Raw genomic sequence first — 26,983 nt, forward strand, 5'->3', positions numbered from 1 at the left:
CAAGCAGCTGCTGGTTCACCCAAAAACATGCCCAGAGAGAGGGAGGGGAGAAGCTTGAGCTGCTGTAATCACAGGTAGGAGTGGAAATGTCTGGAACTGATCCATCAGTGAGCAGTGGGCCGCTCCTTGGAAAGACTGGGAATGACTCCTGTCCCCTCACAGCAAATGTGTGCTGATCTGGTCTTGGACAGTACTTTCTTTTCCAGTCTGGTTAGTATACTCAGAACATGTTTAGAAAGAAATTTATATAAAAATCTCTCTTCATGTTTCATTTCCAAGCCACCACACATGGATTTACTTGTGAATAATGGATGAGTCAGCAGGGTATAATGCTCATTACTCAGTGAGTACGCAGGGAGGTACTTGGAGCAATGGCGAGGGCTGGGTGAATCCCAAATTCATCCTGTCCCTGAATGCTGGGCATTGTTGCCTGGAGCTGCCATACTGCTGATGCTGCAGAAGCTGGGACAAGGAATTCAGCTCTTTTTCTCCTAATTTTTTAGTTCATTTCTATTGAGGTAAACCAAGCCTGTGACATGTCACGGAGTACAAGCCAATGATGAAGTCTAATTTCTGCATCTTCTGCCTTCCGCTGCTGTTTGTGGAAGGGAGGTAACAAGTGACGTTGGACAGCCACAAACTTTTAAATGAGGATTACATTGCCTACAAAGAATGTAGGCAAGCAGGATTCAGTGGCGCAACTTTCTGAAGAAAAGCCTGTCAGCCAGTGCTGATGAGAGTATCTGGTCATTCACAACTGGATTAATCTTCTTTTCCCCCAGTGAAATGCTTCTGTTTAAAGCACCTGCTAAAAAGGGAACAATATAATGAAGAGTCTGGGTGGTAAAAAGTGTTCTTACAGCCCTGGGTTTGCTTCCATTCTTCAGGTAATGTATAGAGCAAAGAAAAGGCTCCCATAACATGGGAAACCAGGAAAAGGAATAAGGAATTAGGATCTGGAGAGTCTGAAATACCCAGCCTGCAGAATCTCATGCTGCTGGTTGCATGGAAAAGAAGAGTGATAATTGAAGCAGAGACACTGAATTTAGGAACAGAGCAGAATAAATTAATGTGTAGTCCTGGAGGGTGATTATCCCTGCTCCTGTGCCTGAGAGCACCTGGGCTTGTCCTGTATCACAGGGAGGCACAGGGGGAGGGTGGTGAAGGATGAGCTTCTCCTTCTGCTCAGAATACAGTTTAGACCAACCCTGGCCAGACCAGAAAGACAACATGGCATGGAAATCAAAACACAGGCTCCTATTTCTCTAATGGTGTACACAGGATACAGTGGGGCCAGCATGAGGTTTTTTTGTTTGTGGTCAAGAACTTTCTTTTTTCTAACATCAGACACTTTGGGGGTGAGGGTTTCAAATGAAACAGGATTCAGCTCATGCAGAAGTTGCATGCTTGCAAATACAGTGATGTGAGTTTAAACCCTGTGTGGTTTACCATGGAAAATACAGACATGGTGTTTTTCACCTGAACTTGGCTACACACAGACCAAAGACAGAGGAGACCGTGTAGCTAAAGCAGTGAAGAATTTGAGATGTGAAACTAAAATTAACTTCCTTGTTGGGCACACAAATACAGATAAACGCACACACACGCCCTGGCTGCTGTAGGGTGATGTCCTCGTGTCATTTTGGCTTGCAGAGCAGTCAGGTTGTAGTGAGCAGCTGTGTCTGTGTCAGCAGAGGCTGAGCAGAGCTCCAGCCCCCCGAGCATGGAAGGAAGATTATATGCTGGGAAGGACGCTGTGCTGGGAGGGAGCCAGCCCTCATGGACGTGACCTCAGCAATATTCCATACATACCTGGACACACATTCAGTGTCTGTTTAGCCCTGAGGATGCAGGCGCTGGCACAGGTTGTCCAGAGAAGCTGTGGATGCCCCATCCCTGGAAGTGTTCAAGGCCAGGCTGGATGGGACTTGGAGTAACCTGGTCTAGGGGAAGGTGTCCCTGCCCATGGCAGGGGTTGGGACTGGTTGAGCTTTAAGGTCTCTTCCAACCCAAATCTTTCTAGGATTCTGCAAATCCTTGTAAGCACGTTCAAGTCTTTCTTTTATTTGTAAGTGTGTGAAAATCCTCCTTGCTTCTGCTCATACAAGACCCATGTGCTTCAGCGTCTCCATGGATGACACATCTTTCCAGCTCGGAGGTGGCAGGGCATGGCCCTTCACTGGAGCTGAGGGAGACGGGAAGAATTACTTGTGCATAGAACTCACTTAGGCTGGCCCTGCTCTGCTTCCAAGCAGGCTGAGGATTAAGATGCAGGTAGCAACACCCAAAAATACAAAGAGGCTTAGGAGTCCTTTCATGCCTTGTTTCTTAGCAGCACAGTTACAGCTGCTGCCTGTTTTCCAGTTACTTGTGCCTGTGAAAGGAAAGGCAGGATGTGAATCTTCATGGTTTTATTTGTTTGCTACCCAGGAAGTCAGGAGGAAAAGTATGGTACACCACATTTATAATGCATTATCTGAAATGGATCTTTTCCACCTTTGGGCTGGGAGAAAAAAAGGGACCTCCCAGTACGGATCTATGCAAAGGACACTTGTATGTGTTTATCATCATGCATTAATGGAGTGGCTGAGGGAACTCCCTTCCACATCCATAATTCCTTTTACTTTTGATTTCTCCTGCAGTGTTGAAGGTTTACAGCCTGTAACACAAAACATGTGAGTTTCACAGGTCAGTCAGCCTGCCCTGGAGGAAATAGATTTTGGGTGTAGTTTCTCATTCTCATTTACTCCTTGTATTCCTCATTAGCACTAAGGCCCAGAAGGAGCTGGCTGCATAACACTAGCTGGGAAGGGAAAGCCAAGATGTGATCATCTTTCACATGGCGACAATTTTGTGAGGATTTGGCTTAAATGCACAGTTTAGCAAAAAAGTGTAATCTGTTTTTTGAGTTGGAGTAGGATATGTGTTAGGGTGAAGGTTTGGGCTGGTGGAGACCAAAAGCTGGAAGTGAGCCTGGGAACAAGGGCAGAGCAATGACCTGCATGGGGGTTAGGGCTGTTGGGAGACACTGGATAGGAAGGGAAAATGTTAGGACTAAGATTTGGCTGAGAAAAGCCCTGAGACAGTGTAGCTGCTTATGGAACCATGATCTGGACATGATACACTGTTCAACTGGCACTCACCAACTGAGCTTTACCTGCTGCCTTGAGCCTTGGCCATCAGTGCCTTGCTGGCTGTGGTTGGAAGCATGGCCCAGGGGCACTCAGCAGTTCTCGTGTTGTTTAGTGATGCCTGTAGTACAACCTCAGTGGTTTCTCCTGGTTCAAGCCCTAACCCTACATTCAATGTCAACCCAGCCCTAGAAACCTCTCCCAGTTCCCAGACTAAATGAAATGGCTGCAGATGTGGCAGCAGAGTCCACCATATAATCTGCTGGATTCAAACTCTAACCCTGACCTCAGCCTCAGCCTATTCACTGCTCCAGTGACTCCTGGTGACCCCAGATTTCAAAGGAGTCACAGATTCACTCACTATGAGCTTTCCATTTTGGTGCAGTCTCCCCCAAATCCCTTTATTATCCTAGCCCATCAGTGTCTTTTGGACCCTCCAAAGTCATGCAGCCTGCACCAGTTCCAGAAGAAAATAATCTCAAAGAGCTCCATGTCCTCTCCCCAGACTTTGCTCATCTGCCTCCTCTGAATCTTCTCATGACTCAAATTTATCTGTTCTTCCTGGCCTGACTTATGATCCTAATACCTCCTTCAGCCTTAGTGCCATTGTTTTCCTCTTGCCTAGTACTAATCCTAACCAAAACTCTTGCCCTAATCATAAAGATGGAAGCTATGTACAACCTGCCTTAAATCCAGGTGGACCTCCTAGAATCCTTTTTTGGAGTAGAAACTACACTGAGATCCAGAGTTCCATCAGCTGGGACTGGTGTTGGGGCTGAGGTTAATATTGTTCCCCAAATGAACTTTAGGATTTAGTTTAGGCTCATGTTTCACAGGAGCCATGAGCTAGGAAAAAATGGGAAGGTGATGACACTTTCAGTGTCATATCTCCAGCCACTAGTGCTGGTTGCACAAGCAAGTAGGTCAGGAGTGTGCTGTCCCAGATTTCCCTGCCAGCTCTCACATGGATAAAACAAACACGGGTACTGTAGGTGCATGGTCTGACAAAAGTCTTCCTTGGAAAAAACGGACTTCAGGGAAGAGTATCTGTGTCATCACTGAGATGACTGGGCTGGAACAGTTTCCTTAATTAACCTGTAAATAAAATGTTAAATAAAATGTTTGACGGACTGCAGCTCCTTGCACAGTGGTGCAAGGATCTATTTCTGAGAAAATTCTTCTGAATTCCAAAAGAGATCAAGATACTTTGACTGAGAAGGGACTGTATCCAATAATAACTCTCAAGTTCACAAATAAGTCTTTGATCTCTTCTGTTTCATGACTCCACATTGCTTTTGAAAGACAGCTGAAACTTCAACCCCCACAGTAAAATTCAGGTTTTTTTTTTGTTTTATCCTGTTTACAACAAACACAGGCAGGTGGCAGGTCCTGGTGGTGTGATGAGTGTGAGGGAATGACCTTCCCTTCATTGCAGCTCAGTGACAAATGAGACAGAGAGAGAGGAATAGAATAGAATAGAATAGAATAGAACAGAACAGAACAGAATAGAAATTTCAGTTGGAAGGAGTATGACAGTTACTCCTGTTTTACATATAACAAGAGGGCTTGGGATTTATGTAATCAACAGTTCAAAAGCTTTCAGAAGAAGAGAAGTTCCAGGCTGTTTGCATGCTTGCTCACAACTGAATGCAAAGCAACTTGAGGCCAAAGTCCATCCCAAATGCATCCCCCTGTGTTGCAGACCACCCCTGTCAAAGCTGTGTGAGGATGAACTGCTCCATTCCAGCCCCGTGCTGAGTGACAGTCAGCCGGTGGCACAGGGACAGCTGGCCATCTGTGCACCTCTCCGGGGAGGAGCACACAGCTGTGAGCACATCTTTTCTCATTTGATGCATCACATGTGAAAGGAGGAGGCTGGAATTCCAAGCTGGCCCCACTGTGCTCGTGGCCACAGGGGAGCAAAGCCACATACCCAAAAGTTAGTTCAATGAAGCAGTCACAGGTTTTTCTGTTGATTTCCATTCAGACTTCCAAAGGTACTTTTTCTTTTCTCTATGTTTTATAAAGCACTGCATACACCTACTTTCAGCTATAAATAAGAAATAATCGTGTGCATTTAGCACTTATTAAAATTCTTTTTAAATTTATATGCAAACGAGGAGCAGCCACAGGCTCCTGGCAGGTTGCCGATAAAGCCCTTTGTTCTGCAAAGATTCTACACCACTGATGAGGCAGATAAATTTGTCTTCAGTGCCATAGTCTTGTCTTTGCTCTGAATCTTTTTTATAACTACTGGAAGGTGTAGGTTGAGAAATGCTGGTTTGATTAGCTGGGCTTGTGGTTGGTCCCTTTTCATGCCAAAATCATTTAAGTGTTCCAGACATGGCATACACCCATGGAATCTACAAATATATCTCTCCCCAGTGCGTCATAATTCCTGGGGTAGTAAGTGATGAATCATCAGGATCTAATGTGAAGATAAGCTAATTAGCATTAATCAGAGCTCCTGCCTGAGGTGGGAAAATGCTAGGTGAGCAGTCTGTTAGCTGCCATCTAACTTATTTAATTATTTTATTTTCATTTCTTTCAGTTTTACAAATCAGACTCTTCAAAGCTTCCAAGCTCATAGACTGGTATTCTTTGGTGACATGAAAAATTTAACAGCCTTTTCATGTCCTTCAGTCTCCATCCTGCCCTGATCTCACCCATCATCTTACTTCTTGCATTGTGGAAGTCCTCCAACTGTGGCTGGGTTGTGCTGTGGCATGGGATGGCTGCTGGGCTTAGAGGTTTCTCCTTGCAAGGAATCTGCCTGTAGCCCCCTCCTGCTAAAGTCTTTAAGTGACTATCTCCAGAATTTAAATTAACTCTTACCTTGTTTCAATATGAAGAATAGAGATCCCATCAGGTGTAGTAAGTGGTGATAAGATGTATTTCCCTTATGTAGAGTAGTTGTGGTATCAGGCTATGTTCCCTTCTTTCTACTCAGGGCAATAACTTTTTCTTTGAAATCTTTAAAATTATTTTGCAGCATTTTTCTTCTAGTAATGTACCTTCTAAGAAAAAATCTCAAGCAGCAGGGATGACTGTAAATACTTCCCAATGTGTCCTTACCCTGGTTGGGGCAGGGCTGTTGTAATCAGAGTTCAAGTCTGTGGTGCAGGAACACGAAGAATTCAGTCTCAGCAGAAAGATGCCATCAAACACCACCCTCCATGAGTGCTGGCCCATTTGTTTACGGATTGTTTATGGCAAATTCTTTTACCTATTGGCATCTGCAGCATGCCTCTGGATTTTGAAATGCATTGGCTTTGGTGGTGTGTCTCCTCACACCTCAGGTTTGGTAGTGGGAATCCCAGTACAAAGGGAACTAAGGTTCTGAATTATCCGTTAGCATAAAGATAAATAGCTTTCACTGAGACCCAGGAGGAATTATTTTAAAGATGCTTATTATTGTAAAGGGCACCCGATGTGCAGCTTGGCACCTCAGGGAACCTGGGACTGTCCTGCGGCCCTGCAACCCTGGCAGCCCACAGTCCATCATGGTCACAGAACACAAAATGGTTTGGGTAGGAAGGGACCTTAAAAATGGTCTCATTCCAACTCTCCTGCCATGGGCAAAAACATCTTCCACTAGACCAGCTTGCTCCAAGCCCCATCCCACCTGGCATTGACATGATGTGGCACAGCCTCTCCTCCATGGAACAGCTTGTGGGCTCCATGGGAAACAGCACCCAGCAGTGGCAGCCCTGTTGGGACATGGGGAATGTGTGTCAGCCAACCCCCAGGACAAGGAAAAGGAAAATGTTTGTGGGCTCAGAGTCCTACAGTACACCAGTCGTGTGGTCCTCTGCTGTAGTGGCCAATGCCTTTCTTTGCCACCCAGACAGAGCTGAGGTTATCTTTCCTTGAAACTGCTGGAGATCTGCCATGGGAAATGCCTTTCTTTGATCTGGATTTTGCCATGATCCCGTAACTTATAATTACACTAACTCTTCCATTCCACTGAAACCCGCCCCTTCCTTTTTTACCCATGGCACATGGGATTTTTCGAGAAACCACTGAGACTTGCAGAGCAGCTCCATGTACTGCTGGGGTGGGTTTTACCTCTTGAGTTTGCTCAGATGTAGCAGAATTACTCCTTTTCACCTAAATACTGTTCCATAGCTCTGTACTGAGTTGGAGGAAAAAAATCCATAACAAAACCAAAAGTGCAGAGGCACATAGCTGCTTCTTTTATTATGGTGAATAAAGTCACCTAGGCCAGCTGAGAAGGTTTGTAGCCACCAGCAGATGTCATTGCAGCCAGCACAGCGTGGTACATGTCAGGTGAGAACAAAGGCACTGCAGGTATTCAGGTAATACCCAGTGGAGAATGAAAATAAAAAAATAAATCATGTAATTGCTGATTGCCAGGTAGCTCATTCTTAGATTACTGGTAGCTCATTTGTAGTAGATAGAGCAGACATGAGGAATTAAATCCCATACTACAATTTGTTTTCTGCTGAATAATTAAGATTTATTAGTCCCAAGCACAAATTATAGTAATTTAAAATACTAATACTTTTTTTTTTTAATAGAACATGCATGTGGATTTTGTTTAGTGGGAGTAGTTGTGTCCTGCTAACCTAACGAGCCTGAGGATTAATGAGGAGGGCTGGTGAGGAACTGATCTGCCCCATGTTCCAGTGCTGCCTCCCATGCTGGGCTCTCTGAGGAGAAGTTAAAACTGGGTGAGCTTTGTGGTCCCTTCCCACCCAAACCATCCCAAGATCCTTTGACTCTGTGATTCCTTGGTGCAGGGGGAGAGCCTTGGCATGCATGTTTGGGCACGTGTTTGCCTGGACATTCATGTGTGTGCACGCATTTATGTCCTTGCTAACCTAAGTTTCTAATGCTCACAGATTTCTGTGCTAGTGGCTACAGAGTGGCAGACAATATTCTTCTTGAAATCAGTGGCAAACTTTGCTGTCATAAAGACACAATAATGAAAAATACCCATTAGCCTCTGTTTCTGAGTAATTTCCCCACTCCCCTTCTTTCTCTGGGGTCAGCCAGCAAACAGAGAAAATCCCTGAGCTTGCCTGTAAGACCTTGGTCAGTCACTGGTAGTTATTATTATGCCATTGCACCAAATCTATAGAAATACTTTATATAAAATTTCCTGTTACAAACAATATTTACTGTTTGGTTGGTGAAGACCACAAGCAGAACTGAGTCTGCTGAGCTCCATCTTTTTCAGATTCAGGAGATAACAAGTCTCTACCCTAAAATACACTTTACAGTTAAGAAATGCAGTTTCTGTTAAACTGTGGATCCAAATATAGCCTTATACACATAAAAGACAGTTAAGCCGAGGCAGATGAATATGATTATAAGAGAGATGGACTAAAGGCAGAGTTTTATGGCTGGTCTCCTCTCAACACAATGAACAAGTATTTATCTTGTGGGAAACTCTAGCTCTTCTACAGTCACTGATGAGGCTGCACCTCAGATTCTGTTTTGTGTTGAGTTTTGGGTCCCTCACTCCAAGACAGACATTGAGATGCTGGAGAGTTTGCAGAGAAGGGCAGTGGAGCTGGGGAAGGGTCTAGAGCACAAGTCTGATGAGAAGGGGGGCTAGGGAGTCCCATCCTGGACAAAAGGAGGCACCTTCTTGCTCTCCACAGCTCCCTGACAGGAGGGTGGAGCCAGGTAGGGATCCATCTCTTCTCCCAATAAACAAGTGATAGGACAAGAGGAAGGAGCCTCAAGTTGCAGCAGGGAAGGTTTCGATTTAATATTGGGAAAAAATATTCACCAAAATGGTTGCCAAGCCCTGGAAAAGGCTGCCCAAGGCACCCAGGGTGGAGTCACCATCCCTGGAGGGATTTAACAAACATGTAAATGTAGCACTTGGGGACATGGTTTAGTGGTGGCCTTGGCAGTGCTGGATTAACATTTGGACTCGATGATCTTCGAAGGCTTTTCCAACCTAAACGATTCTGCAATTCAAGACCTGAATGAACACCTGACAGCTCTGGAGATAATGTTGTGTTCTTGGCCTTAGATGAGATAAATCAGTGGGAAAACTTCATTGACTTTGGCCTAGGCTGTATCTTACTTTCAGTTCCATTAATCTAAATTGTTAATCTTTTACTAAAAGTGTTTGGAGATGCCCCAAACACTTCAGCTGGGGACATAGAGAGCCACCTGTTCTGAGATGGTGTTCCCTTATGAATCCTATCAGCTGGGTCTCAGCTCAGCCTGGGGATTAATTTCTTCAGAAATATGCTTTATGTCCTGAAATAGAGGAGCCAACCAAAGAATTAAAGGGAAGATGTTATATTAAGCTTGTGTTTTAAGAAGAAATTTCTTTATCTGTGTAGCACCTCACTTAAAACCGAGAGGTACAAAAAAGTGTAATTCTCTGTAATCCATAGGATTTTTACCTTTCGCATTCTGGAGAGCTTTAGATGATGGCCAGAAGATAGATGAGCTTATTTTTTAATTGCAGACTTCACTGGGAAAACTGTAAATCCTAACCCAATGACAATAGCATTTTAATTGTTTTTTTCAGCAAATGTACAATCCATGGGTAATGAAAAGACCTTTTACTATAAAAAATGCAATATTGATATAGGATTTAATCATGTGACGCTGTCCTGAAGCAAGGACTCTTTTGTCTGTGTATCATTGTCCTGGTGGCAAGAAAAGTTTTTCATTCCCAGATTCTTTTGAAAGCAGATGTGGGACACATTGACTTCCTGCTCAAGCCCTAAATAATACCTAAGCTTAAAAATGTCAATATAGGCATGTGGAGGTTGTGTGCATACAGGTGTGGTAGATGTTTTGGGTTTTTTTAGTATAATCAATGTTCTGTGTAACCTCTGTTCCATTGTTCAACAAATACAGCTGTCAGTTACTGTAATAGCTCAGAGACCATGACAAGTAAGTTAAAGCAAAAATCTGTGTTACAAAATGACCTGCAGTTAAATAGCTGATCTCTGGTGCTGCGTTGAGTGAGTTAATTATCTGGTTGGGGAAACAATCTATGCCAGAAGCTTCATGTTATCATCCATTCTTCCTTCTTCTTGAAGTATTTCCTTCTTTTCATCTAGATGGGTGTAAATGCTGGGGCAGTTGTGGATCTGTTTGCATTTCGTGGAAGGAGCTGGCATTTTGGTGGCACCATGGTGGCATCACTGGGGGCTGCTGGTGCAGGCAGACCTGGCACCTGTGTCCCTGTGACGTACTGGGATGTGCTGGGACACAGCAGCTGCTTGCACATCAGCCACCCTGGTCCCTGCCTCCCGTGGGACTGACTCCATACACACCCTTCTGTTTGCTCAGTTCTGCTTTGTTTAACTTTTCTGGAAAACCTTTTCCATGGAGTGCCGTGTCGCGGCTGACCTCAGGGCAGGGCGAGCTCCCAGGGCAAGCTGTGTTGGAAAATAAGTCTGACCTCAGCCAGCAAAGTTGGTACTTTAGCATTTTTGCCCTTCACCACCTCCGTGAAATGGTGATATCTCATCTGGGGTGCTGGGAACAGACACTTCACCGGGGCTGCTTTCCCCAGTCAGGGTCAGGCCACCAGGACCCTCTCTGTGGTCAGCCAGGGGTACAGCCCAGCAGAAGATTGCTCTTGCAAATGTCACTAGAGATGAGAATCAGAGCATGAAAATACAAAGAAAGCTTTGAGATGAACGTGGCTTATATCTGGGTCTTCTGCCTCCTGGGAAGGTCAGTGCATCCACCAGGACTCTGTCATGCACTTAAACTTCTCCCAGCAAAACTGTGGTGAAGTTTGGTGCACCCTATGAAGAGTGGTGGATTTTCTGAGAAAAGTAAATAATGTGGCTTAAAATTCCTGGCCCTGTGCAGTCCTGGAGCAGGTGATAAGATCCCCAGGAAGAACTGCATCATTAGAACCCTACTAAGCCCTCGCAGGTTTGCTCCTGTTGCTGCCTGTATTCCCATGAACCCCAAACTCAAAGCAAAACCAAGTTGAAAGAGAAAAGTTTCATCAATTATTTTTCTCATCAAAACCATATGAAATTTTGACTTTCTTATTTTTTCAGTGTGAAGCCTTTCATCAGTCCTGCCTTGTGAATGTATGATTAGCCAGTGTTAAAATGAAATCCAAGACTGGGAACATTTTGTGTGGTCTCTGGTTTTGAAGTGACAATTTTTCATGTCTGACCTAACCAGGTTATCCCTGGGCCATTGCTGACAGTCACTTTCATAAAGCCATAGCCAATAACTGATGGGAACTCTTGGTAAATATATGTTGAGAAGCCAGCCTAACCATAGCAGGATTAATTTATTATTTTTATTTTAGCATAAAAAATAAAGTTTGCTGCATTTATTAACAGGCCAAGTCATAATCTCCTATTATGGCACCTCCTGGCTCTGTATTTGGCTGTATTTGGAAAATGAGACTTTCATCCAGGCCCTGAAGTTTGGAAACCAGCTCTCTCCAAGCTGCTTTCCATACTGAGACACAAAGATGAAAATAATCTCATGACCATCCACTCCTGTAGTAAAATCTTGTGCAATTAAATCTATGAATCTCAATACCTGAAAAACAGGATTTGATGACACATGACAAGAGCTGAGTTAAAATATGTATGACTTAGTACCGGCACGGTGGGTAATCTTTATCATCACGAGTGTGGAGAAGATGAAATCAAGGCATGGGGTGGGGATGCACAGCACCAGAGTTACCTCTTATATTCACACCCCTTACCTGAACTTCAGTTCTGAAAATGAGCCCCAGCAGTATTTCTGAAAAGACTTTTTTTTTTTAATAGAAAAATATCTGTAAAGGTGTTTGGTGTGGAGTCAGGAGATGCAGTGGTGCTAAGTGCATCACATCTCTCTTGGTTTGCTAACTCGTTACCTGGCTTGTTGGGAGCAATTAGGAGATTGAGGCAGCAAGGCTGTATGTTCCCCTTCAGTCTGAGTCCACCTCACAGGATCAGACCTCTCCATCCTAAATTTCATCCAGGAGCTTCTTCCCCATGCTGCTGAGGCTGTCAGGATTAGCTGTCGAGCATTTAAACTGTTCCTTGTTTTACATCTCATAGGAGGTAACATTTAAGGAACTTCTAGAAGTCAAGTGGCAGGACAAGATTAATTAGGATTCCTTTCTAATCCTAATTACAATGATATTTGCTTCCCACGATAGGAGTTGTTCATTATCATATGTATAAGTTTGTTTCTTTAGTCTGCTTCCCTCTCCCCAACAAAAAAAAAAAAAAAGGTTAAATAATATTTAATATGTTTTTGCAGTCATTAAAAAAAATCAACTCTTTTTAATCTGGTAAAAACATCAGATGGGCAGAGGAGAAACCCATTCAATTCCCTATTAATTTCCCTTGCTCTCTAATTATATGCAAATCCACCAAGCCCAGGTTTTAATTCAGCTGCTCGCATTAAGAGATCAGAGGAAGATTCAAAATGGGAAAGCAGAGTTTGACGTGTCATCGGGGGCTCGTACGAATTTGACTGGAAGATAAATTCCACATTTTAATTAAAATGTTTATTCCGCTCTGCACAATAATGCTTGCTTGCTTTCAGAGGAAAAAAAGGGTATTAAGCATTAAAGGAACTAATTCCTCCTATCGAGAAAATTAGGATTTCTCTCAGGCAGACACAGGGTATCATCCAGGATTAGCAGCTGTAGCATTCTTTGTAAACATGTCACCCTTGAAAGTGAGCAACAAGGAAAGCTGCTATCGCCTTACTGCTGCAGGGTGTCCACAGAGCATCCCTTTGGCTCCAGAGGGGATTATCTTCCCTCCATGGCCCCCACAGAGCCATTTATCATGGAAACTGGGAACTAAATACGAGTCAGATTAGGATAGTGTGGGGGTGGCAGCGGGCAGCTCGCCTCTCTCCATGCCAGGATCACCAGGGGGGTTTGGGGGTCCCTCTGGGGAGGGATGTCCCTCACCACAGCCCTCACCCATCCGGCTTCACTGGTTGGCAACACCAGTGCTAGGGAGGGAGTGACATCTGTCCCCACACTGGCTGGAATGATGCTGTAGAGGAGTCTGGGAGAGACCCTGGGGAAGGCTCAGAGCAGCTGTGGTTCATTCCTTCCAGGCCATCCGTGCTGGAAATGTGCTTGACATTTGTATAAATTTGAAGGGATTTCACCAGAGTAGAGAAATGCACACTCAATGAGGATGATAATCTTACATATTATCATCCCTGGTTGTTTTGACTTGTCTGTTACTGGATTGTGGCATGGGCCTGGACATGGCCACCTTTGACGTGGTAAAACACCTTCCCTTGGTGTCATCTGACCCTGTGTGAGTGCATGGCCTTGGCCATCGGATGCCATGGGAGAAGGCTCCCTCTGGACAAGTCAGCAGCATTACAGTACCATTTTTATTTTTATTTAATGTTCCTGTTATTACTGTTATTTTTTTCCCAGCATTGTCAGCAAGTTGGGGATTTCAGACAGTGTGAGAAACTTGGGTTTGTTGTCTGTTTCTTTCAGCCAGTGATGTTGTCAGACAGTGAGATCTCCCCTGCAGCTGAGCTGTGAGACTAACAGACTTAAAAATTGAGAGGAGAGGAGAGGAGAGGAGAGGAGAGGAGAGGAGAGGAGAGGAGAGGAGAGGAGAGGAGAGGAGAGGAGAGGAGAGGAGAGGAGAGGAGAGGAGAGGAGAGGAGAGGAGAGGAGAGGAGAGGAGAGGAGAGGAGAGGAGAGGAGAGGAGAGGAGAGGAGAGGAGAGGAGAGGAGAGGAGAGGAGAGGAGAGGAGAGGAGAGGAGAGGAGAGGAGAGGAGAGGAGAGGAGAGGAGAGGAGAGGAAAAAGGTGAAAAGAAAATAGGGGCTATAGTGCTTGCCAGGAAAGGCTGTCCCTTCCCAAGCTTATAGACAAGGGGCAAATGTCCTGTGATAGGTCTCCTGTCCAGGTCCCGCTGTCACAGGGGTGGCAGCAGCAGGATGGTGTCACCCATGGTGGCCTTGCATCCTGGCACCGCTGTGATGTGGAGGGGCAGGTTTCACCCCTCTGATCTTTGGTTAATCGAAACGTCTTAAATCACATCAGTGTTTTTGAGGGGTTGTGTTTTGTAAACTCCCCCACACTCTTTCAAGTACATGGGTTGGTTTTGTATTTGTTATAAATGGAAAGAAAAAACACAGCCAGCAGCCAGGACCCCTCTCCTCATGCCCAGAGATTCTGTAAGCAAACATTTGCCTCCAGAAAACTGCACAACACTGGCACCTGGAGGGTTCTTGTTGCTGGCAGATGGCCTCAGAAATCTTGCAGGTTTTTCCATCTGCTGCTGCAAGCACGTCCCAGGAGAGGAGGGATCTTAGAATCACAGAATGGTTTGGGCTGGAAGGGATCTTAAAGGCCATCTCATTCCACCTCCACTGCTGTGGGCAGGGACACTGTCCACTAGACCAGGTTGCTGCAAGCCCCATCCAACCTGGCCTGCAATATTTCTGGGGTATGGGGCAGCCGCAATTTCTCTGGGAAACCGGTGCCAGTGCCTCACCACCCTCAGAGGGAATAATTTCTTCCCAAAATCTAGGGACGTGACAGCCAGATGCCAAAGCCTGCTCAGCTCAGATCCAGCATGCAGCTGGGGCTGGGGTTTGCAAACGGCTTCTCAAAGCAGGTGAAAATTCTTGAAACAAGCAGCAACTGGGATACACATGGCTCTCACAGTGCAGACCATCAGTGTTTCACCAAACTTTACACCCTGAGGTTTGGCTGGACCTGGTGCTGTCCGGCACATAGAGAGTGCCATCCCTGGTCCTTCAGGAAACGATGTCTCAAGCCTGCCCACAGGGCAAGCCTTGCCTCTGTGATATGTTTTTGTTTTGCTTTCCTCCCTTGCCCTCTTGGACATTTTCCTGATTAATTCTGGGTACTGGACCAACCGCTTGCCTTTGAGAAGTGGAGTGAAATAAAGGAGGTCAGATACTATCAGCCTCCACAAGTCAAATGGGAGCCTTCGCATTCACAGCCTCAAGCGTTACCGGTAACTCCAGGGTTTGCAGGTTTTGATTCAAATTCTCAGAAGCACAGAGATTATGGGGACAGAGATTTTTTTTTTCTCTGTAGCCCAGAACACCAGAGAGCCAATAACCAGGGTTGATGCAACCCCAGAATTAAATTGTCCTGTTTTTTGGGAGAGACTAGCAGGGGTTTGGTGCTGCAGTAGGCCCTGGGTTATATTGCCCCAGCATTTTGGTTCCATGAAGCCAAATGTCACCACTGCCTTTTGTGGGAGTGGCACATTGGGACTGGAGGGGGGTTGCTATCCCCTCCTGAGCAGATGCTTTGAGCATCACAGCAGGAGCATTTCCCAAGCGAGGCAAGCATTGCATGAGGGCACTTTCTGCAGGTTTGAGGAGTGAGGTGGCCCTTCTGCTGAATGGAACTGTAAACATTGTGTGGTGATGTCTAAATTTCATTTTTTGGGTCTTCCACCTCTCTGGTATGTGGTGTAGCTGCCTCCACACTTGTCCCCTGTCACCCTAAGAGAACAACCTCTGAGAGGGACTTTTCATCTTTATTTTTCCATGCCTTTTTTATTTTTTAAATTTTCAGGAAGAGCCACCTACATCTTTCTCTTAGAAGATAAATACTTGAGAAGTGAAACAGCTCTTCCTGTGCCCGTAAATGGTGAAAAACTCAGCTTATTTCCCCTGTAGAGTTTGACTGAAAAATAATAACTATTACTGCTTAAAACCAGAAACCAGCAGCAGCACTGAGAAATTTTGGAAGGTTTTTAAGTTCTTTCCCTGTATTTTCCCCATCACTGTAAGTGTTGGAGGGCAGGTTGGATGGGGCCCTGAGCAACATGGGCTAGTGAGTGGTATATATCTGCCCGTGGCAGGGAGTTGTAACTGTGTTATCTTTAAGGTCCCTTCCATCCCAAACTGTTCTGTGATTAGTCCACATGGTGTCTGCAGCTTGGTCACCCCTCTGAGTGCTGGGACACGGGAGGTGTGAAATGCCAGGGAAATTGTTCTCTGATGCACATCCCGGTCACAGGGGAATCAGGATCAGGGGAGCTGACTTTGGCCACTAAGGTAAGCACATCCCCTGGAATGTGCAAAGAAGATCAGGGCTACCCAGGTGCCTCATCAGCATTAACAAAGCAGAGCTGCATTTTAAAGAAGCTGAAAGAAATCAGGGGGAAAGGGAAGGGTTGAGGAAACTAATGCTCCATCAACCACAAAATGTAGAATGCAGGGATAAAAACCAGAGTGAGGGCAATGTTTGGATAAAAACCTGAGCCAAGACAATATTTGCCTGTATGTGTGACATGTCTCTTAAACCAATCAGCTCCTTGTTGCAATTCATATGCAGAATTAATGCAAGAATTAATAACTGGAAATTATTCCTTTCCTCTCCATCTGACTGCTGCTCATAAGCATGTCAGGGCCAGCCAGAGGTGGGGTGCACAGGGCAGTGGGACTCTCCTGGTCTTGGGGATGAGGTCTCTGGAGGAACCTGTGGTTGTGCTGAGGGTAAGAACCAGATCCAGCTCTCTGTGGCACAGCCACACTTGTTGACCTGGGCAGTGGCCAGGAAGATGCTGCTGCTGCTGCTCCTGCAGCCAAAATTTGACTCTGCTGGAGGGGTGCAGGGCTGGATGAGGGCAGTGCCTGAGCATGGGTGGCTTTAACTTTCCCTGTTTCCTTTCCTCTGCGGCAGTGGGCTGGGGTGCTGGGACTGCAGCAAAAGTGAGAAAAGAGAAAGAAGTGTGCTGAGATGAGAAATGAGTCAATGCTGCCTTTGCCTGCGGGCTGCCGAGGGCTCCGGCCCCGGCGCGTGCAGCCAGTGCCAAAAACGGTCTGCAGGGGGTACTTGGGGTGATCTTTCATCACAGCATCTCCTGGTGTAACACCGTGGGGAAACGAGGGGTGAAGGTGTCTGCTGACACGGTCTGGGGCCCTGAGCTGGGAGGTGTTACCAGAACTCAGAGTGTGCAGAGCTGGCTTTGAGTCATGGGCTCTGCGTCCCAGTGCCCCAAGTGACAGCATTCCCCTGGGAGTCCTCCTGGGAGTCCTCATGGCATCTGATGCTGTGGGATGTGCCTAATAATATCCTTAATCATACCATAGAATCACAGGATGGTTTGGGTTGGAAGGAACCTTAGAGATCATCCAGTTCTAACCCACCAGCCATGGGCAGAGCACCTTCCACTAGACCAGGTTGCCCAGGGCCTCATCCAAGCTGGACTAATGCCCCCATCCATCCCTAATCATTTGCTAACTGGGATTGAGTGGAGGGTGAAGAGCAAAAGGCACAGTGCCCCCGGTCACAGGTAGCTTCCCCAGCAGCGGTGCATGCTGGGTGCAGCCTGACCTTATGCCTTTCTTTCTGTGGCACGATGACTAATTTTGCAGTGAAGAGGAATTAATTCCTCATTGAATCAGCAACAGCAAACCTTGGTAGGTTTTGTTTTTCATAGCCGACACATCGACTCATCTCACTCTCTCTGAGAAGTGATGTCAAAGCAAACACGTATGGGGCAACTCAGGGCTGGACTGCAGCCTGCAGCTCCTGTGCTGCACCCACGCAGGGCTGAGGAGCACAGAGACCTGCTCAGAGCTCAGCTTGGCATCTGAGCAGAGGACAGCCTTGGGGGATGCTCCCAGCAGCCAGACACACAGCACAGCCAGTGACACAGGGCTCTGGGACTGCCAAAACCCCCCTGTGCCATGGTGGTGATGGCCACCAGCCTGGCACAGCTGCCAGCCCCAGCTCCCTTCCCTTGGCCAGGCCCTTCGCCACACACAGGCCACTGCTGGGCTGGCCCATGGCTCTTCAGGTCTCTGTCTTTGGGGCTGGCAATGTGGGAAAGTTTGAAAGTGATGTGAGTAATTTCACCTGACTGCGGCTCGGCTCCCCAGCGAGGCTGGAAACCACAGCGCTCGCCCTGGCCAGCTCCTGCGGATCCTGCTCCCTGCAGGCTGCTCCCAGCCCTCCCTCATCTCGCCTGGGGTCATGGGGGCACCTGCTCCAAGGGTCATAGAGGGGTTATGGGACTCCCTGCAGGCTCCTGTGCATCCATGGATGGACCATGGCTCCCACAGTGCAGGGTTTTCCAGCAGTTTTAGCTCTTGGGATGTTTTCTCACCTTCTGGGAGCTGTGGTTTGTGCAAGGCAGGCAGCACGCTGTTACCCTCCATGGGGAGCACAGCACCCCTTGAAGTCACATCCCCAAAGAAAATTTAACAGCATGAAATGTAACATTTTTCACTATTGGAAGGGACAGTAGAGTTAAACTACTTTATTTTAGTTTTGAATTGTCTTCTACCAGAAAATTAATTAAAGTCATTCCCATCCATAAAAGCAGTGGTGGAGCCCAGCACTGGTGGGATGTTGGGATCCTCAGCAGCCCCCCAGGCACTGTGGTGTGACCACTGCTGCTTTTAATAGTTGTGTTCAGTTGTAGCAAGGAATACTTTTCACAGGTTACAAAACATCCTCTTTTTTTTTTCATTTCTTTCTTTTCCTAAACTGATCCAAGCAGAAAAAAAAAAATCTTTTTTTTTTCTACAATATTTTCAGAGTTAAAAACTCAAAGAGTTTTACCAGCCATGGAAATTTTTTAGTTTGATCATTTCACTCAAATTTTGACTTTGGCCTTCTGTGCTACGTTTTTCTAAGGTTAGCTTTAAAGTTTAACACAAAAATCCTCCATCAAACCAGCAAAGTAAAACTACTCATTTTTAGCATGTCATGACTAAATAGATAAGTCTTTAAAAAATGAATTAAAATACTTGCTAATATGAGGTGCTTTCCAGAAAATGTTTGATTATAATCCCACACCATTCTCTAGTGAAAACCCCACATTTTTATTAAAACCATTTCTAGTTCTGATCAACCAGCAGCATCCCAGCAGCTTGTGTAACCCCAGTGCAACCTGTGGCCAGAGCACATGTGATGGAAAATGGGAGCACAGGCAAAAGATGTTGAGCCTGATCAGGCACCTTGGAGCCAAAATACACTGAAATTCCAGTGGTGAGGGTGATCCTCATATGCAAGATCCACTGGGTTTGCATGTGCTCAAAGGAAAGAGAGTTTTCTGTCTGGCCTTGAGATCCCATCACAATCACACACCCAAGGCTTGAGTGGGGAGATCTAATTTTGCCTTGCCAACAATTAATCTTTCTTAATAACTAATGCTACTGTCTTTGCTCCTCCAGTTGCCTCTAGTTATTAAAGTCACATCTTGGCTTCAAGGAGGGATCTTCTTCCCTCAGTAGCATTGGGTTTTTCAGTCATTTTCAGGGAGGTTGGTGGGATGGTTGTTGCTGACAGGGGGATGCACTGCAGCATCAGTGCCTGGCCCAGCACACAGGGGAGGAGGGGGCAGTGCTCACATGGGAGCTGGGCACTCAGCAGAGCTGCAATTTAGCAAATTTGAGAGGGGGGGGAAAGCCCCCCAGGCTTGCAAACCCCATCCTGCTGCTCCATCCCCTCTGGAAATACCATTCTGCAGTAGCTGGAAATGTGTCTCCTCATTTGTGCAAGAGGTCATGGCTGCACAGCTCATTCCCCAACATGTCCTCAAGGGGCTGTGCTGGAAGTGGTGAGGCAAAGCTGTCCCCCCATGGCTGCTGAAGGACTGGAGGTGACAAATTGGTGTTGAGGCCATGATGTTTGGCACCAGCAATGTTATTTTTGGTGGTTGGGTAGTGAACAGCTCTGTCACTGCAGTTCTGGGCTGTGTTGAAACCCAGGAGACAAAATAAGATGCTTTACCAAACCACAGCACGTCCCCTGTGATGTCCTGACCAGCAGCACCCGGTGTCCTCCCAGGGGCCCTTCTGAGAGAACACCAAACCACTGCCCTCGTGTCAAGCCAATCCTCTTGGGAGAAAACATTTACATCAGGTTAACTTTATGGCATAAAACATTGTCAGTTGCTAAGTCCTGGCTTTGAAAAGCCTCTTCAAGATTCATGTGCTGCAGCTGATTTGCAGAAATGTAATCTAGACCTTGCAAAAAAATGGGGAAGTGATCCCCTTTCTCTGGCATATGGATTTCTATAAGCCAGGTATGGTTTCATAGTGCAGCTGGGGAAGACCAGGAGCTGCAGTTATGGCCATGGGCCACAACCATTGGCAGCTGCACTCTTTGAACCAGGATCAACATGGAGTTTTCTCTTATTTCTGCGTATTTTTGTGCAGCATTTCCTTCTTCCCTTAATTTTGGGAGATGGGTTCCTGTAACAAACTCCCTAATGGAGGAAGTGGAAAGGGGATAAATAGCCCCTTGTGGAAATTTTTCTTGTCTCCTTGCTGGTCATCCTTCCCCGCCAGATCTTTATGGATTTAGAGAGCAGAGAAGTTTTTGAGTGAGGCAAGAGCAAATGTAGAAGGGTCAAGGGGAAGGCAGCTCTTGTTACTGGTGCAGCATGTTGTTTTCCATCTGAACTGATGGAAAAACTGAGTAATTGAGCTGCAAGTCTTGTTGTACCACCGGGGTTACTGTGCTTTACTCTAACCACGTGTACTCCCTGCTTTTCCCTGGGGAGGTATCCTGCAGATCAACATCAGAACAGCTCATCTGCCTTTGGAGTGGTCTGTGTCTTTTGTCATTGCTCTGAAAGCTGTACACAGTTATCAGTCAGTGAGGCTGGCTGGTGAATGGTGCTGTGCTTTGGATCAGGCATGAGGCAAATGGGAAAGAAAGATCTGCCCTGCTTTGAACAGAAGAAATGCTTGAGTTGAGGTTTTCAAAACAGCTCTACATTGAGCTTGTTCTGCTCCAGTGTCATGTTAGAATGTACACGTAGAACTGCATATCCCTCATTTATGCTTTGTGGCTCTTAAATAAGCTAAACCATAGCTAATTTTAGAAATATCACTGAAAAGCTCTTCTTCATCTCATTTCATGGCTAAGAATAGAAAGAGCTCAGAGCTCCAAACATGTGTTTAACTAAGTAGGAACCAGCCCAGTGCTGCTCTCGATGGGAAAACCACATAACCCATGGCCCTGCTGCAGGACAGGAACGCCTGTACCACACCAGTTTGTGCTGGGAAGGGGGATTACATTCCCAGTACCCCACTGTATGCAGTAAATCTACACCTGTTAAGCATCAGGAATTAGGGTTTTCATTCATTCTCAAATGCAAACCTGCGTGCCTCTTGGTTTTTATTTGCATGAGCAAACCTTTGTGGGAAAGGCAGATGTAAAGCAGCGTCTCCATCAGCCTGTTTTCTTTTCCGCTTCATGGGTTTCCTCCTCAGAGCAGGGATGCAAAACACAGGACTTGCCCAGGGCTCTCAGTTCGCTTGGAGCAGCTGGGATGGGTCCAGGACAGGTTGATCAGAGCCACTGTCTGTGTCTGTGCCTCCCTCACCAAAGCCAGCCAGAGCTTCATGCTCATTCTGCCTGAGCAAAATCATGACCAAAGTGGAAGGCACCAGTGAATTGAATCCAGGGATCCTAAATGACTTGTCAAAAGTCACACAGCAAATCATCTGTAGACATCCCAATGAGACTGATGAAAACTGCCTGGAATGCCCAGCTCCTAGCCCCTGGAGAGCTGTCTGACCTGCTGTTCCCAAACTAACCCTGTTCTGGAGTGCTGTTAGTCCTGGTTTCTTTTGTGGATTTATCTGGGACAAATCCTAACATTCCACCACCAAGATGAAGTCAGTTTGGGTTTAAAGGCAACCATGGGCGAAACTGGGCATGTAGGAAACAGCACGAGACGCTCGAGGCAAGGAGGCTGCGTAGATGGCAGCGTGTGTGTGTGTGTGTGTGTGTGTGTGTGTGTGTGTGTGTTCCTTGCTGCTGTGCAGCTCTTCCATACAGGTTCTCCTCTCTCTGCTCCAACATGCAGGAGGACTTCCTGTTGTGCTCACCAAAAAGGGCCTTTTCCAAGGTTCTGGGCTCCGACAGACATGCTGCACGTAACCAGGAGCAGCTACAAGAGGAGACAGATTTTTCTTTGCTTGCTTTTCCTGGATTTTTTGCATCTCCAGCATTACTTCAGCTCCCTCTGGTCCTTCTCCAGCAGCAGAGCTCAGACTAACAGGGATTTCAGCCCAAGGGCTAACTGGTGACCATGTCCTGTTTTCAAAGACATTACCCTCAGCATTTAATGGTGGCCTTGGCAGTGCTGGGTTAATGGTTGGACTTGATGATCTCTATAAAGTCTTTTCCAACCTAAATGATTCTGTGATCCTGTGTCTGTCCTTGCATGACAGCCCTGATTAAGAAAGCCCAAACATGACTTTCACAGTGAATATGAAGGATTCACTGTGAAAGTCCAGATTTAGATCCTGAGGTAGTCCAGGACAGAGAACAAGAGCTTTGCATTGGGCAACAGACTTGGAGCATTCATCCCAGAGTAAAAGATACTGGAAATGAATGGGAAAAAGTTTGAAAACTTCAAGCTGGTTTGATCTGTTTTCCACTTACCAAGAAATCACATCCAGCTGTTTTCCCTGCTTGGTTTATGGATTGGGTTTTGGGGGTTTTTTGCAGGATGCTGCAATGTTTGTTTAGTAATTTGTTTAGTGTTTGTGTAGTGTTTTTAGCTATTCCCAGCCTTGCTGGCAACAGCAGGACTGCAGAGGGCACTGGCTGTCCTTGCTGGTGGATCCTGATGACTTCTGAGTCCTCTCCATCGTTGTGTCTTCCAGTCCAACAAAGTTCCCGTCGTGCAGCCGTCGCACGGAGTGCACCCGCTCACCCCGCTCATCCCGTACAGCAACGACCATTTCAGCCACGGCTCCCACTCACCCCACTTGCCCGCTGACATCAACCAGAAGCAAGGTAATGGCAGCACTGGGACCTGTGTGCCGGGAGGGGGACAGAGCTGGAGACCACTGAGGCTGGCACCTTCCTGGTGCCAAATCAATGAGAAAAATCAGGCCCTTTGGTCAGCTGGGACATTGCTTAGCAGGAGGAGGTTATTTAGTTTATTGGCAATGCTTTGTGATCCGTGAGCAGTTTGATACCAAAAGTGCCAGCCCTGCTGATGGAGTGTGCTCAGTTCTCTGTACGAGTTGTCCTGCACCTTGAAACCAGACCAAAGCCTGCACGATAATGCACAAGAGTCAACCAGAAAATGGAAAGTAATCTTTCCTTTGACTCATACCCAAACTGTTGTCAGGTTGTCATTTTGAGAAAATAAATGCTTGAAACAGGAAATATTTTGACTAAACAGGATTGGTGTCTGATAGTTGACTGGATTGTGACATGTGTGTCCCCATAGCCACATGTTATGTGGTTGTCACCTGGTTTGGCTTTTTGTCTTCCTGTGTGAGCCCAGGCTGTGTCAATTGGCTCATGGGGCTGTAGAGGAAAGTACAGTTTGTTGAGGTTAAATTTCTAAAATAAACTGTAAATATATGTATGTGTTAAAGAATTCACCCCAGTCCATCATTCCATCATTCTTCATGAGTTCCTGGCAAACTGAATGTAAAACTTTTCTCAACCTTACCTTAGTGCGGAACATCTGTTCAGATTACCCAGTTTTTTACACAAACCTGGGCTGATGGTAGGGTTTAGGTCTGGAGGTCACATTCTGGACTCATTAGGGATGCTGATGGGTAGGATTTAGGTCTGGTGTAAGGTCTGGAGGTCACATTCTGGACTCATTAGGGATACTGATGGGTAGGATTTAGGTCTGGTGTAAGGTCTGGAGGTCACATTCTGGACTCATTAGGGATGCTGATGGGTAGGATTTAGGTCTGGTGTAAGGGATACTCAGGCATATCCTGGTTGTCTCCCAGGCAGCACACTGCTTATCAGCCATCAGAGCATAATAAACTCAGCAGAAAAATAGAAAGAGTTAACAAAATGAACTTACTAAAAGCTCAGGTAAAGAGTAGAGTCTGAGAGAAAGTGTGCAGGAAGGCAACCTGACACACCTTCCCCCACGCTGCCTTTGCTGTACCTGGCAGAGCTCTGCCCCTCCAGGAGCTGTTCACCACGAGCTGTCTCCTGGGAGCTCACTCCTGGGACTCAGCCTGGGAAGCCTTAAGTGATACAAGAGCAGCTCACCCAAGGGCAGAGCTGGTTGTATCCCTGTGTGGAGGCTACGGCTGGCACTGGAGCAGTCCCTGAGCATTCAGCTCTGCTGTGGGTCAGTCATTCTAGGACACTGTCCTTGGGCTGCCCACCTGCACCCTCAGTGCAGGCACTGTCCAGTCTCCCCTTCCCATTTAGCCTGTGCTTCTACAGACACAGGGACTCTCTTTGTCCCAGAGACCCACCTTGTGCTATTTTCAAGGAAAGGTTCAGCCCATAATGCTCAGCTGGGTCTTGCCTTTGTGGTGTAGCTGTGATCACACATGCCCCATGCCTACACTGCCGGGGTGAGGGTTTTCTCTGTGCTCATCCTGGATGTGCCCCATCTCTGTTTTCATCACTGAAACAGCTCCCATTATCACCCAGTGTAAGCGCTTGAGAGGCACTCTCATTCTCCCAGCATCCCTTTAAAGTTTCTCACAGTAGCCCAAGGACACACAGACGAGGAAATACAAGCAGGAATTCTGAGTCAGTGGCTGGTGGCCCAACCACTGGGCCAGCAAGAATAACTTGTGCTCTGACTTACGCAACTCGTACTGTTGGGGGTGCAAATCTGAGGATGTTCCACCAGCTGCCTTGTGCAGGCCTGGTTTTGTTTGACCCTCCATGGGCCACTGACTCCTACTTGAAGCAGATCTCGTACTAGGTTATATATTCCTGTCAGGTCAGTTATATGTTTATTTTAGCTGACTCCTAATAAAATGCTTAGAACCGGTTGGTATCATTCCTAATTAATCAGGTATCACTCAAACACCTAGGAGAAAAATCCAGTTGCAACTGCTTGCAACTCATCACCAATTTAGTCCATGTATTTATCATCCAGGATGGCCACTCGATAATCCCAGGTCCCAGTTTTTGTCTGAGGCTCGATAGCAGCCATCACTACACCAGGCTGCTATCAGAGCTCAGCCCCAGCACCCCTCCAGTTTCCCAGTGCAGGGGTCAGCTGGAGGCTGGTTGTGCCAGCAGCACCGTGGTTGTCTGAGTCCCACCCGCAGCCCCAGGCACCACAGGATGTTTTCCAGCCCAGCTAGGAACGGAGCAATGCTGCAGATGTGTCCCCTGGCCATGCTGCCCGTGCCAGCAGCTTTGAAGATTACACAGGGATTCCCCATGCAAAGGGTGAATTCCCAGCTGGCACCATACCCACCTCCATAGTTCCTTGGCACCCACAGAACAATTGTTTTGAACTCAAATTGCTTAAAATTAAGTTGGAAGTGATGCCTGCTGGAGCATCCCCACTGCCTGCTCACGGGAGGTCCTGCAGATGACTGATGGAGAGGGAGCATAGGAATGGCTTTGACCATCCACTGAGCACCTGAGTGGGCTCTCTGGGAAAGGCAGAGGGATGCCTGGAGTCAGCCAAAACCTTATCAAGGCATGGTGCTCCTGGGCCTCAGGGTGGCATGGAGCAGCTATGATGCTTGTGCAAGAGCAAGATGTCTCCTCCACCCCCCCTTATGTTTGTGATTTTGCAGCAGTGCAGATGACCCACCACATCCTCACAGAGAGAACCACAGGAAACACCATCCTGCCACTTGCAAGTGGCTATTTCATGTAGCTGTCCACAAGTGCCCATAGAGGAAGCATCCAGGGGGGTGGGAGCAATCTGGGTCGCCCAGGGAGTGCGGTGCCACGTTCAACTCCTCTCCTTCTCCCTTCTTCCAGGAGTGCACCGTCCTTCCCAGACCTCAGACATCCCTGGTTTCTACCCCCTGCCCCCCGGTGGAGTGGGCCAGATCACGCCGTCGATGGGATGGTGAGTGAGGAGGGCTCGGCCCATCAGCCCCAGCCCCGCAGGACGCGAGGGACGGGGATGGGTCCCTGAGCCAACCCAACCACTGCTGCTGCTCTCCGTGACCTCCACGGTGCCTTCCCCCAGCTTCTCCCTTCCTGTGTGCTGTGTGAAGAGGGAGGAGAATTTAGCTCTGTCTTGGAGGTGGGAGCAGACCCGTGGAGAGGCTGAAGGCTTCGTCCTGGCTGAGGCATCCCTGGAGAGGAGTTACACCCTGCCCAATCCAAAACTGCCTCCTGCTTTACATCTGTCTGTGTGGATTAGGGAACCCAGAGAGAGCTTCCTACTCACCCCTCCTAATCACAGCAAAAGTCTCTTTTTTGAGTAGGAGGTAATTTTCTCCCTCACTGGACTGGCACAAACAGTGCTTTCCCTGAGCACACCACCAGTACGGAGTAATCCCGTGGGATGCTCCATCTGCCAGGCCATGGTGTTTCTTGGGATCTGACACACAGGGAAAAAGTGCATCATGGCAGAGACCTGCCAGGAAGCAACCCTGGTACCCACAGCCTGGCCACAGCCTGGCCAGTTGGTAACCATTGCCCCAGCAGGTATGGGAAGGGAGAGACCATGAGCTGGAGCACTCCCAGAATGTACCCCCTGTCTGGGTCAGCCCTGCAGAGCATCCTGCAAAGCACAGCCTTTTGGTAAACCTGCCCCAGGGACACAAGTTAAAAATACACCAGTGTGTTCTCTGTGGTCATTGCCACTGGCTTTTGTCGCCGTGACTATGAGCACACTGAGAGAGCTGCCATGTGGGCATCACCACTCCTCAGATTAATATTTAATCCCCGGTGATGATGTAGGGACATGGCAGAGGCTGACAGGGAGACTGGTGGCTGCAGGTGGCAATTCAGGGTTGCTGGGATAAGGCAAGAGTGCAGGGCTGGTGATCACAGGGACAGTGGCCGGATTCCCCCAGTGCCAGTGGATAAAACCCTGGCAAAGCCCAGCAGAGAGCTTTGGGTACAAGAACCTATTGCAGAGTGGGAAAGGGGAAGCTTCTTAAAGCATAAGGTAAAATGCTAGCTTTTGCTTTGTTTTGTTTATGAATTTCATGTTCCAGATATTTAAC

At 47.0% G+C, this 26,983-nt stretch overlaps 1 protein-coding gene across 5 annotated transcripts in view; it reads left to right on the forward strand.

Annotated features, from left to right (window-relative positions):
• Window positions 1-26,983, forward strand: part of TCF7 (transcription factor 7) — a 69,572-nt gene that overhangs the window by 27,445 nt on the left and 15,144 nt on the right. For all 5 annotated transcript variants that reach the window (XM_053956481.1, XM_053956476.1, XM_053956478.1 and 2 more), the window contains exons 4-5: window positions 22,721-22,853; window positions 25,782-25,872. In XM_053956481.1, coding sequence (XP_053812456.1) covers window positions 22,721-22,853; window positions 25,782-25,872 — 224 coding nt within the window. The remainder of the gene's footprint in view (window positions 1-22,720; window positions 22,854-25,781; window positions 25,873-26,983) is intronic.

Source organism: Vidua chalybeata, chromosome 15 (genome assembly GCF_026979565.1).
Source record: "Vidua chalybeata isolate OUT-0048 chromosome 15, bVidCha1 merged haplotype, whole genome shotgun sequence".
NCBI classification, from domain to species: Eukaryota; Metazoa; Chordata; class Aves; order Passeriformes; family Viduidae; genus Vidua; species Vidua chalybeata.